This window comes from Ovis aries, chromosome 4 (assembly GCF_016772045.2).
Source record: "Ovis aries strain OAR_USU_Benz2616 breed Rambouillet chromosome 4, ARS-UI_Ramb_v3.0, whole genome shotgun sequence".
NCBI classification, from domain to species: Eukaryota; Metazoa; Chordata; class Mammalia; order Artiodactyla; family Bovidae; genus Ovis; species Ovis aries.
The window spans coordinates 10,397,150-10,411,118 of record NC_056057.1 but is presented as its reverse complement, the minus strand read 5'-3'; the positions used below and the strand labels follow the sequence as shown (position 1 = coordinate 10,411,118).

General features: G+C 38.4%; 1 protein-coding gene across 5 annotated transcripts in view; it reads right to left on the bottom strand.

Moving 5' to 3' along the window:
* Positions 1 to 13,969, bottom strand: part of ANKIB1 (ankyrin repeat and IBR domain containing 1) — a 155,719-nt gene that overhangs the window by 75,657 nt on the left and 66,093 nt on the right. For 4 of the 5 annotated variants that reach the window (XM_004007711.6, XM_015095182.4, XM_042249131.2 and 1 more), the window contains one exon: positions 2,905 to 3,205. The exons of the other annotated variant lie outside the window; for it this stretch is intronic. In XM_004007711.6, the coding sequence (XP_004007760.1) occupies positions 2,905 to 3,205 (301 nt within the window). The remainder of the gene's footprint in view (positions 1 to 2,904; positions 3,206 to 13,969) is intronic. 5 annotated transcript variants of the gene reach the window in all.

Below are 13,969 nucleotides of genomic sequence, written 5' to 3'. Positions count from 1 at the left end.
TATGATAGCTTAATGAAAAAAGTTAATAAACATCTCATAATTCTTTCACTCAACCCAAGCCCTTTATATCATGCTTGGTACCAATGAGCACTATGAATACTAGAAGACCTTACACAAAGACACTAAAGGACTAATGCTCTAAAAGGACAGCTATAGAGTAGGTTACATATGTCAATGTACTTGTTTTATGTACCAGAACTAGAAAACACAATAAGGCCTCTGGGAATTAGTTAATGTACACTTTCTTGTGAAACTGTTTGTGTTTAGTTAACAGTTAACATTATCAAAAGTCATTCAAGACCTGAGGCTGGGTAAATATACAGTCAAGTATATAAAACAGATTTAAAATAGCTTTATATGGGTAAAATGACATGCTAAAATCTGTTGATGACAACTAGAATAAATGCAATGAAGGTATTTATAGGGTTCTATTTATGGTTTTTACATTAAGTCAAAGAGCTCTTCTGAATACAGAAAAATGAAAATAGTTATTAAATGGTGTGGTTTGTGTAACATCATATACTGAAAGATCAAACAGTAAAACATACACATTTACACCAAGCAAATCATCATGCTTGTCAGTCAGAATATATCTGGCATTAATTTTCTTCACTGAATAAAAAGTGATATACAAACACATAAATGTGTTGGCAAAAATACCACATTCACCTTTTGAAAACAATTTAATAAGCCCATCACTGTAACTGCTAAGTCACTTCAGTCGTGTCCAACTCTGTGTGACCCCACAGACGGCAGCCCACCAGGCTTCCGCATCCCTGGGAATTTGCAGGCAAGAACACTGGAGTGGGTTGCCATTTCCTTCTCCAATGGATCAAACTGAAAAGTGAAAGTGAAGTCGCTCAGTCATGTCCAACTCTTAGCAACCCGATGGACTGCAGCCCACCAGGCTCCTCCGTCCATGGGATTTTCCAGGCAAGAGTACTGGAGTGGGGTGCTATTGCCTTCTCCACCATCACTGTAAACGTTCTTCAAAATCAACAACTACTAAAGCAATGCTTATAGAGAATTTTTGGAAGCAAGATATAAAGCAGCAATTTAAAAGTAATATTACTATCAAGAACAAGCTATTTTCTACTCTAGCTCACTTGAAAATTATTAATATGATGCTGATGCAGTCCTGTCAAGAAGAAGCCACCATAGCAGTGATTCGTTCATAAGAGGTGGGCACAGAACAATATATTAAAAAAAAATTGTGTAAAAGCCTCAGGAATTCTGTCAATAGCCTCATTCCATGCTAAATCCTAGGATATCCTTCTACCACACTGAGAATCAATGTTAGAAAGCAAAGCTTAAGATTAGTTTTAAGTTAATGACCGTCACTGGACTTCCCTCATAGCTCAGTTGGTAAAGAATCTGCCTGCAATGCAGGAGACCCTGGTTCGATTCCTCGGTTTGGAAGATCTTCTGGAGAAGGAAATGGCAACCCACTCCAGTGTTCTTACCTGGAGAATCCCATGGGCAGAGGAGCCTGGCAGGCTACAACCTTTGGGGTCGCAAGACATGACTGGTTGGTTTAGACACGACTTAGTGACTAAACCAACCAACTAAATGACTGTCACTAGCTAAGTGTTGGGCAAAGGTGACACAATTCCAAGAGCTGAAATGACTAATATTCTAAAAGATCAGTAAGTATCACAAATAAGAGCAAAAAACACAAGATCAGATCAGAAGGCTTCCAGAAGTTGAGAACAACTGACACTTCAGATACACTGAAGAAGTCACATAAATGGCCACAACCTTTTAACATGAGTAAGAAAATGGAGAACCTTCAAGTTTTTTTGTATATTTATCAATTTAGAAGTATAAGTTCATACACATGAATAACATTATGGAAATACTAAATTTTCGGATGTATATTTTAATCTTATTAACATATATTTAATCTGGAAAACCACTTTTCTAATCAAGTCATACATTTCTGGTAAATGGACACTCTGATTCAATTTATAATGCTCCCCACTGAAACTTAAATACATTTATGCAAAACAATGTCTAAGAGTTATATATGGACTGACATGTATATAGCTGTGAGAATATAGCTGTATAGCAGCGACGACAGTATAAAGAATAATGATTTCTTAGCTTAGTTAAGATCCTATACTATATGGCTGATTTTATCTAAGCTTGTTGTTAGATATATAGATGAAAAACATTGATGGAAAAATTCAAATACAAAGTACTCAGGTACTTTAGTGCAAATTACACAAAAAAACCCCAGCACATTTTAATAGATAAAATTTTTTAAAGCCCCATAAATAGATTCATTAATATGTATCCCTGCTGCTTCTTAGCCAGTAAGTTGTGTCCAACTCTGCAACTCCATGGACTATAGCCTGTCAGACTATAGCCTCTTTTGTCCATGGGATTACCCAGGCAAGATACCAGAGTTGGTTGCCCTTTCCTTCTCCAGGGGGATCTTCCTGCCCAGGGATCGAACCCAGTTCTCCTTCACTGCAGGCGGATTCTTTTACTGCTGAGCCACCTGCGAAGCTCATATGCTTAGGGAACTGATCACTTCTAGATAATATAGGTAAAGGTCCCACTTGTCAAGATTTGCCATATGTATACATTCTATAAATTGGCGTTAGGTGAAACTTTTGATACCAAAAGTATTACTCTCAATAAGAGTGTTTGTATGATGACTGCCAGATTCAGGGATGTCAATTTTAAATTGCTTCTGATTTCATTTTATTTCCAAGGATGAATGTTTGTGGGTTTGTTTTCCCTAAAACAAGGGCTTCCAGTTCTTTTAGAACCACAAGAGACAGAAATGACTAGTCAAATTAACTAAGTAAAACAAACACTGATTACCACACGTTACCGAGACACGGATTTTACCATGCGGAATGCTAAAACAAACAAACAGGCACACCAAAGGTTTACCTCTACGCAGGTTTTCATCCCTGAGGCAGCAGCATAGTGCAGGGGTGTGTTCTTTTTGTTATCAACAGCGTCAATAGCTGCTCTCTCATATTCGCCTTGGTCAAGTTTTGCTCCTTTCCATCTTAAAATCATCTGTAGACAATCCGCTCTTCTAAAATCATCTTCTGCAGGGCGTGCTAAGCGAGGATGAAGGGCGCCTTCTGAGATCATAATTTGAGGTCCCATACACAACAAGTGCATAGATGTTTCATTGTGCACATTCCGTTTATTTGGATTTCCATCTCTACCAAAAAGAAAGGTCCTAAAATGGTAAAGAGTGAAAATCAGGTTTTTCCTCCCTGGAAATAATACACAGGAGATACATTTAAAGCTCTGCTTCTAAGCTGCTGATCCAGTTTCTACGGAAGCACTGTTTCACAACAGGCTGAATGACTAATTTTTTTGTTTGGTTGTGCTGGGTCTTCCCTGCTGTGCGGGCTTTCCTCTAGTCGCGGAGAGTGAGGGCTCCTCTCTAACAGCAGTACACAGGTGTCTCACTGCAGGGGCTTCCCCTGCACGAGGGCTTCAGGAGCTGTGGCACATGGGCTCCGCAGTTGCAGCTCCCAGACTCTAACAGAGTATGCGCTCAGCAGCTGTGGCATACGGGCTTAGCTGTTCCGTGCCATGTGGGATCTTCCCAGACCAGGGATCAAACCCATGTCTTCTGCATTAGGAGGTGGATTCTTTACCACTGAGCCACCAGGGAAGCCCCACTAATTCTTACAATTATAAAAAAACCTGATTCCAGAACAATAATACTAAAAAACCAAAGTTGACTATCATTACAGTATTTGCTAATAAAACAGAAGGCGGCATAGGAAGAAAAAAGAAAGGTAAGGAAAAGGACAGAGAAAAGGAAAAGGAGGAAGAAAGAAAGGAAGCAAAGGGCCACATAACGGACTAGTATGTCAATTAACATAAATGTCTTAGGTACATTATTAAACATATCCCAGCAATTTATTTGTTATTGCTCTGCTATATTTTATTTCTCTTGAGCACATATTTACTTAAGAAGGATGCTGACAATATAGGAGAAGCAAGCAATGCATAAGTCTGGAAGTAAATGTTAAATCTAAGAAAAATTTATCTGAGTTTTCCACAGCCTTTGAAAGAATAAGGCATATATTTATACAATGTAATACCTTCTTAAGGCAATAAGCTCGGTGAGTTCTGGAAGACCACAATCTAATTTCAAGGTGGTAGACCTTACTGATGATAATAGGTGAGCTGCCTTAACTTCTATCAGATTCAGATCTAAGAACTGTGCCTACCATCCACTACATCTTTTGGGCTAGGCTCAGTAGATTAACATTTGAGCCAATTCAGTGGCCATAATAGGAAATGAGTTGGATAAAACCTAGTATAATTCAGTCAGCCTGTACTAAAAAACACAAATATACTATGAAACGGGTATACAGTCCCATATGCAAAGATGAGTCAATTTACTACGGAGGGCTGGTATCACTTGCATTCCTATGTCTAAGGGCAGAATAGCAATGGGAAGGGAGCAGAAGAGTCAAACGCTAAACCCTAGTTACATCTGGGTTGTTTTTAGGTTAGTTTTAGTTTAGAACAAGAAAAAACAAAGACAAAACCCTGACCAGGAAGGAACCAGGATGAGCTCTTCAACTTGAACAAATGAGCCAAGCTAGAGAGCTCTTACGAGGAAAAAGGCGGAGTAAGATGTCTTAAAGGTGGTTTCCAATTTTTAGAACAACTCTGGGTATCTCCTGCTTTTATCCTTCAAGATTCTAGACAGCTCAGCAATACAGCTCTTCAAAATTAGCCTATTAGGCTTCTAGGGTCCACATTCACTTGAGCCATTTTGTAAGTGAAACATGAAGTTTCTGATGCGGGAACAAATGAAATATTATAGGAACTAGTCCCTCATACCCCAACTCCTACCACTGGGGTAACACAACCTGAGCCAGATCAGACATCACAGAGCACATGTACTGGGGTCTGCACTGCGGGGCAATGTGACAGGCAGACTAGTATCCCCAGCCCAAAGAGGTCTATGTCCTAATCCCCAGGACCTGTGAATATGTTACCTTATACAGTAAAAGGTACTTCACAGATATGATTAAGTTAAGGTTCTTGACACTGGGAAAGTATCCTAGTATCCAGGTGGGCCCAATGTAATCACAAATCCTTAGAAGAGAAAGACAGGAGGGTCAGAATCAGAGACATATTGGAAGATGCTATGCTGCTGTCTTTAAAAATGGTGGAAGAGGCCACAAGCCAAGAAGTGCAGGCAGCTTTTAGAAACTGGAAAAGGTAAGGTAAGGGATTCTACCCAACAGCATGCAGAAGGAGTATAACTCTGCCAACACTTTGAGTTTAATTCAGTGGAACCATTTCAGATTTCTATCTCCAGAGTTTTAAGATAATACATTTGTGTTGCTTTCAGTCACCAAGTTTGTGGTAATTTGTTATAGCAACAACAGGAATGAGCCCTAATGTAAGACTCTGGGGAGCCTGTGTGGTGGATCTCCTTCCCTCTGGAGACCAGGGAAGATGTGAAGAGAAGGGGTTGGTGGGGGGGGGGGGGGGGGGTTGGGATGGGGGTGGGTTCTGTGTGTGGAGGGGGAAACTATCCCTGAGTATGAACACTATTCTAGGGAAGATCTTGGGTTCTTATGCTTTGCAATGTAAAATATATGTTTCTGGGCAAAAGATAAGATTGTCATCTCTGAGTCTGACAATTCAGGGAATGTAGGAATGGTCTCAGGTCTCATCTAATCCTTACCCCCCAGTCAAATGTTAAACAAGTATATCCTGAGAAATAAGTATCTCCGGTATCTCCTGGAGTTCTCAGGCTCTACTCAGTCCAAGTTTAACTTTCAAAGCTTGCCTTTGAAGCTCAGGTCTCAAGCTCTAATAAAATTTGCTCAGAAAACCCCATTTTCTCTAAAGTCCTACAGAGCCGTTATGGCCTTGTGACTCCCTCAGTACATGGGTAGGCTCTTTATTGCTTACTCTATCTGGTTTCCAAGGATCTGACCTAGCCATCTGAACAAACCCAACCCTACTCAGAAGGCTCTTTACACTAAGCTCCCTCCTCCAGTTTCATTGATCATTCCCTTCTTTGTCTTCCTATAACATCCTAATTATATAATTCATTACATCATATCACAGTTACTTTCTTACATATCTGTTCCTTTCTCCCACTTGGTTTATAGCCTTACCAGACCACCTGACCTGCCTCTTGAGAAACCTATATGCAGGTCAGGAAGCAACAGATAGAACTGGACATGGAACAAAAGACTGGTTCCAAATAGGAAAAGGAGTACATCAAGGCTCTATATTGTCACCCTGCTTAACTTATATGCAGAGTGCATCATGAGAAACGCTGGGCTGGAGGGAAGCACAAGCTGGAATCAAGATTGCCGGGAGAAATATCAATAACCTCAGATATGCAGATGACACCACCCTTATGGCAGAAAGTGAAGCGGAACTAAAAAGCCTCTTGATGCAAGTGAAAGAGGAGAGTGAAAAAGTTGGCTTAAAGCTCAATACTCAGAAAACGAAGATCATGGCGTCTGGTCCCATCACTTCATGGGAAATAGATGGGGAAACAGTGGAATGTGTCAGACTTTATTTTTCGGGGCTCCAAAATCACTGCAGATGGTGACCTCAGCCATGAAATTAAAAGACGCTTACTCCTTGGAAGAAAAGTTATGACCAACCTAGATAGTATACTGAAAAGCAGAGACATTCTTTTGCCAACAAAGGTCCGTCTAGTCAAGGCTATGGTTTTGCCTATGGTCATGTAAGGATGTGAGAGTTGGACTGTGAAGAAAGCTGAGAGCTGAAGAATTGATGCTTTTGAACTGTGGTGTTGGAGAAGACTCTTGAGAGTCCCTTGGACTGCAAGGAGATCCAACCAGTCCATTCTAAAGGAGATCAGCCCTGGGTGTTCTTTGGAAGGAATGAAAGCTGAAACTCCAGTACTTTGGCCACCTCATGCGAAGAGTTGACTCATTGGAAAAGACTCTGATGCTGGGAAGGATTGGGGGCAGGAGGAGAAGGGGATGACAGAGGATGAGATGGCTGGATGGCATCACCGACTTGATGGATGTGAGTTTGAGTGAACTCTGGGAGTTGGTGATGGACACGGAGGCATGGCGTGCTGCGATTCATGGGGTCGCAAAGAGTCAGACACGACTCAATGACTGAACTGAACTGAAGGCAAAGTCTATATCCTGTTCTTTCTTGAATCCCCAATATAGTATCAAACACAGAGGGGAGACTTGCTCTAATTCTGACAGATGAACTACTTTGTGTATTACTTTTATGACAAAGATTAGTGATGTGGCATTGGGAATACATTAAGACAGAATTCTAGATCTCACAAGCCAGTAGCACAGCAGACTGGTCAAGAACATAGTACCTACTGACCAGTACAGACCACCTGGCTATAGTCCCAGTTCTGTCACTTTCTAGGTGTGTGATCTTGCACAAAATAGCTAATATATAAAATATACTACGTATGTAACCAATATAAATATACAGCTAATATATATATTATATACATAAAACCAACTAATACATGGCTTCTATTCTTTGACCAAGTAAACCTACTCCTGAAATTTATCCTAAAGGAAACAAAGAATAAAAATGTATAATAATAATGATATTCAAAAGAACCGCTATTTTGAACAGAAAAATTTGTAATCACTCAAATGTCTGGTTATAGGAAAACTGGGAAATATAAATCACAGTATTTCTGTACAATAGAAAATTATAAAGTCATTAACAAGTCTATATAAGACTATTTATAGCAAAAATCAGAAGGGACATGGAATGATTCTAAGAGTTGTTTAAGGGAGGCAGGAATGTGAGTAGTTTATTTATATAACCATAATGTTGCTTCATAGTTTAAGAAAAAAGGAAAAATATATTTTTCCTAAGTCAACAACTGATGATAAAATTTTCAGTGATATTTCCCTGTATTTATAATGGCTGAATTACAGTGAATAACCAAAATTTTAAACACTACTCTAAAAACGTGTTCAAGATTAAAATCTCTTCCAAGAGCCATTATTAACAATAAAAAGATTTCATTTTCTTAAAAATTTAATTTAGAAGTAAATTATTAAAATTAATTCAGATTCCATATGACTCCGTACAACAACATAGATTTAGCTTTTCCTATCCCTATTTCCAATATATCACATATTTTCTCTTTTAGTTTGTTCAGGAGACCTCAGGTTCTCATCACCATAGAATTTAATACAAGTTGGAAGGAAGGCAGCTGATATGGAGACCAACTCTTTCATTAAACAATCCTACATCCTCACCAAAAGAGGGACGAGATAATGGGATAACTTTGCAAACATTCTTATACTCAATATGCCAGACTCTGATTAATCAAACCAAAGCAAGCTTATTATTCTGAATTTAAAATATTAAAAGAGCTTCATTACATATATTCAGGAAAGATTCTCAAATTTATTAGATATAGTACTGTACCTGCATAAACATTTTGTACTAAAACTGTCAAGTTAGATATTCTAATTTTATTGATTTACATTACTACTTTTATATTATATGCTTAAATTCAAAAGCAGAGTCTTCTTTAACTTACATGAATGAATAAGTAGAATTACAAATTTGTAACTGACATGTAAGTTTTAGATAGGCCCCTCTTATAACTATGCCAGTAATTATGAAGTGTTTACATACACGGTTAATTCTTGGACCAGGATAGGAGATAACTGGTAGGAAGGTAGGGTAAGGGAAACATTAACTTGGAAAAAAAATTCCTTTCATTTGACCTTAGTAACCCATCGAAAGTCATCTGTTTGTCTAGATTCTTTCAGTGTTCACTGTCAAACAGTCAATTTATAACTGCAATCTATAAATCTACATTTACTCTCCACTTCAATACGACCCTATTCTGATCACTGTACTAAAACTGCACTCGTTCACATCATCAGGAATTTCCCAAGAGTTAAGTTCTTATCCTCAATTCTTGTTTTAACCTGAAACTGCTAATAATTCATTTATATCCTGATCTCTTTATTACCTCAGTTTCCATAACTACCCATCTTTTTAACAGGTCTCTTAATTTTTTTCAGAACAACCTCTCTTTTACCTATGATGATGGCTCTACTTTCCTATCTCCTTAATGGAAGCAAACTCACTTTCTGAGTCTATTTTCTTCTCTGGACATCTTCCTTCCTTCCAGAGAGCAAATCCATTCTTAAAGTCACTTATCTTTTGGTGGTTTCTATGCATACACTTTGTAAACTGTAAACTTTTATTGGAACCCAAATGACAGACAGTGGCAGCAGAATCATGGTTTTTCTCAAAGGGCTTCTACTATTATTTCAGTGATAATTCTTAACGCGCTATCACCCTGACTACTACCCTGACCTTGAGGCCATATTCTAAATTTTTATGGGTTTCCCTGGTGGCTCAGCTAGTAAAAGAATCTGCCTGCAATGTAGGAGACCTGGGTTTTACCCCTGCGTTGGGAAGATTTCCTGGAGAAGGGAAAGGCTACTCACTCCAATACTCTGGCCTGGAGAATTACATGGACTGTACAGTCCATGGGGGTCACAAAGAGTCTAAGGTCCATTTCTCTTGCACATTCCATCATTATCTCATATTCAGTTGAGCTCCCCTCAAAATAACCGTCTTCTCTGTTACAGCCTCAATTTCTTGTCATAACACTATTATTCCAGTAGTTACTAAGATATACTTTCAGTTCCCTTTACATCTTACCTTTCATGCAACATTATTTTTGAGTACCTGTAATTGTATTATAGAGGTTAGGCATATTGTTAAGAAAACAGATTAAGTACCTGCCCTTACAGTGTTTGCACAGCAAGGAAGCTTAGGAGAGAACTGAATTTCAATCCATCTGTAAGAATTTAATAACTCCTGAAATACAAGAATCAAAAAATCCCCGAAAAACTGGAAACTCTATTTTAATTCTCAAAGCTTGATATTAACATATGCTCTGACAAACACATGCTCTAATAAAGATTTTATATTTTATTCATACCAAAAGCCAGGCCCCTTTCATATTCTAGGAAGCCCAAGAAATTATCCTATAAAATCTAAGGAACAAGCACTCTAATTTCCCATTTTATACATGCAATCCAAACTAGAATGTGGACTCCAAAGTCTAAACAGTGCTTTTGCTACATCAAATAGTAACTATTTATGAATATGGATTCAGTTTCCCAGGAAAGCAGCACTGTGGTACGGTATGATGTAAACACAAAGCATTTAGGTTCAGAGAGATACAGATGCAAACTAGCTCTTAAACTGTAAACTGCCCTTCTTTTACCATATTATTAAGTCTAAGAAGAGGGGAAAGTTGTGCCTGCTGTTGCAGGTACCATAAAGCTAAAGGAAATGGGGGTTAAATCAAGGCCGTATTACAGTTTACTTTATGGCTACTAAACTATATTGTCCTTGGCTAGGTATACTTCTTTGTCCACCCATATATGTCATGTGTTAGGAATCTAGCCAAGCTTAGTCAGAGTCTATACCAAAGCTAGCAAGCAGGTATGCCAGGTTACATGAGGCAGTATGAGAAAATAATGGCCATCAACTTGTTACGAGCTTAGAAAAGTTAAACACAGTGAAACATTTGAAGCTATCTAAAACATAAACAGTTAAAACAGAGCTGGTATTTCACTTAATGCTGATGTGTGCTATTTATCCTTATTCTATTGAATTCATGACACAGTGTTAGTTCAGTTCAGTCGCTCAGTCATGTCCGACTCTTTGCGATCCCATGACTGCAGCACGCCAGGCCTCCCTGTCCATCAGCAACTCCCGGAGTTTACTCAAACTCATGTCCATTGAGTTGGTGATGCCATCCAACCATCTCATCCTCTGTCGTCCCCTTCTCCTCCCGCCTTCAATCTTCCCAGTACCAGGGTTTTTTCCTATGAGTCAGTTCTTTTTATCAGGTGGCCAAAGTATTGGAGTTTCAGCTTTAGCATCAGTCCTTCCAATGAATATTCAGAACTGATCTCCTTTAGGATAGATGGGATGGATCTCCTTGCAGTCCAAGGGACTCTCAAGTCTTCTCCAACACCACAGTTCAAAAGCATCCATTCTTCGGCGCTCAGCTTTCTTTATAGTCCAACTCTCACATCCATACACAACTACTGGAAAAACCATATCCTTGACTGGACGTACCTTTGTTGGCAAAGTAATGTCTCTGCTTTTTAATATGCTGTCTAGGTTGGTGACAGAGAAGGCAATGGCAACTCACTCCAGGACTCTTGCCTGGAAAATTCCACGGACAGAGGAGCCTGGTAGGCTGCAGTCCATGGGGCCGCTGAGGGTCGGACACGACTGAGCGACTTCACTTTCACTTTTCACTTTCATGCATTGGAAAGGGAGACGGCAACCCACTCCAGGGTTCTTGCCTGGAGAATCCCAGGGACGGCGGAGCCTGGTGGGCTGTCGTCTATGGGGTCGCACAGAGTTGGACACGACTGAAGCGACTTAGCAGCAGCAGCAGCAGCAGGTTGGTCATAACTTTTCTTCTAAGGAGTAAGCGTCTTTTAATTTCATGGCTGCAGTCACCATCTGTAGTGATTTTGGAGCCCAGAAAAATAAAGTCAGCCACTGTTTCCACTATTTCCGAATCTATTTGCCATGAAGTGATGGGACCAGATGCCATGATCTTAATTTTCTGAATGCTGAGCTTTAAACCACCTTTTTCACTCTTCTCTTTCACTTTCATCAACAGGCTCTTTAGTTCTTCTTCACTTTCTGCCATAAAGGTGGTGTCATCTGCATACCTGAGGTTATTGATATTTCTCCCAGCGATCTTGATTCCAGCTTGTGCTTCCTCCAGTCCAGTATTTCTCATGATGTACTCTGCATTTAAGTTAAATAAGCAGGGTGACAATATACATCTTTGATGTACTACTTTCCCTATTTGGAACCAGTCTGTTGTTTCATGTCCAGTTCTAACTGTTGCTTCCTGACCTGCATACAGATTTCTCAAAAGGCAGGTCAGGTGGTCTGGTATTCCCATCTCCTTCAGAATTTTCCACAGTTTGTGGTGATCCACACAGTCAAAGGCTTTGGCATAGTCAATAAAGCAGAAATAGATGTTTTCTGGAACTCTCTTGCGTTTAAGTGTTAAGTGACATAGTGTTAAAAGTTAATTACAAAATTGAGTAAACAATTAAATAGTAATATGATTTGTGATTTTCTCTGCACTAAATAAATTTTGAAAAAAGATACACAGATTAAAGAACTTAGAGTTGTCTAATCTTAGGGAAGGAGAGCAATAAAGTAATTTCTGATTCTATGACAGGATGTTAAAGGCTTTAATAAAGAAATTATCAATCACTGATCTCCAAACAATTAAGAAAAAAGAAAAAACAAACACTTTAAGCTGAAATTGAAAGTATAAAGTAAAACTATAAGTATAAAGTATATGGCCAAATCATAAAAACAGTAATTTTTAAAGAGAATTTACAGTCACCTTTTTTTTCAGGTCTTTAAACACTCATCAATAGAATGATAAGCAGAAGGTGGAAACAAATACATCCCTTCTAAGAGAAACCAATTATATTGATCAAATCAGCAATTTTTAAACTTTCTGGTAGTAAACTTTTATAACTTTTACAAATTTAAAAATTACTGAAGATTCGTATTGGGAAACTGGGATTGACATATACACACTGCTGCTGCTGCTGCTGCTAAGTTGCTTCAGTCGTGTCTGACTCTGTGCGACCACACAGACAGCAGCCCACCAGGCTCCGCCGTCCCTGGGATTCTCCAGGCAAGAACACTGGAGTGGGTTGCCATTTCCTTCTCCAATGCATGAAAGTGAAAAGTCAAAGTGAAGTTGCTCAGTTGTGTCCGACTCTTCGCAGCCCCATGGACTGCAGCCCACCAGGCTCCTCCGTCCATGGGATTTTCCAGGCAAGAGTACTGGAGTGGGGTGCCATTGCCTTCTCTGTATTATTTTACACACTACTATGTAGTATTTTAGTGTGCAGTATTTTACACACTACTGTATGTAAAATGGATAACTATAATAAGGACTGATTTTATAAAACAGAGAACTCTACTGAAGACTCTGTAACGACCTTTATAGGAAAAGAGTCTAAAAAAGACTGGATACATGTATATGAATAACTGATTCACTCTACTGTAAAGCAGAAACTAACACAACACTGTAAATCAACTATACTCCAATAAAAAATTTTAAAAAAGATCTCTAAGAGCCTTTGTTTATGAGAGATACTCATCATATTAAAAATTAAAATAAATTTATCCATTAAAAATAAACTCATTATATATTTGACATTTGTAATATCTTAAAATGAAAAATAACTATATATTTTTAAAAAATTAAGTGAACACAATGGCATTGTTTTACAAGTTTATAAATCTTTTTAAACATTTGCCTAATAGAAGATTCTTAGAGTATTAAATCAGTTATGATATATTTCATTTGGGTTGAAGCATATGAAGAAAATCCAGCCTTAGATAATTAGAAAAGAGAGAATTGTTTTAAAATAGCCTTTTCAGACAAGTGTGAATATTCATATTTGATACCAAAAACTCAACAAGTGGTCATTTCTTAGATTACCTACAGTATAAAATTTGAAATCTTATCGATGAACTTTCGCCATGTTTAAAAATCTACTGGTTTACCTTATATTTTTTTTTTTGTCAAGTGAAATGTTTAATAACTTGGAAAATTAAGCAAAGTCTTAGAAAAATACAAGGAGCATTTATTCAAGAGAAAGCACCAAATATCAGGAAGACTAGGATGTTCTATCTAGTCTCAAGGCAGGCTTAAGGAACAGTCTCCTAAACATGTTAATTAGTTAGCCAAACTAGAAACTGGTAAACGAGCTACCTAGCAACCACCAAAGTGGGATAGGCCAAAATTAGATTTCATCAAAACATCCCATACCTCAACATAATAAAAGCACACATGTAAGAAAATAACAGCTAATATCATACTCATTGGTAAAAAGGTGAAAGCATTCCCTCTGTGATCAAGAACACGACAAGGATGCCC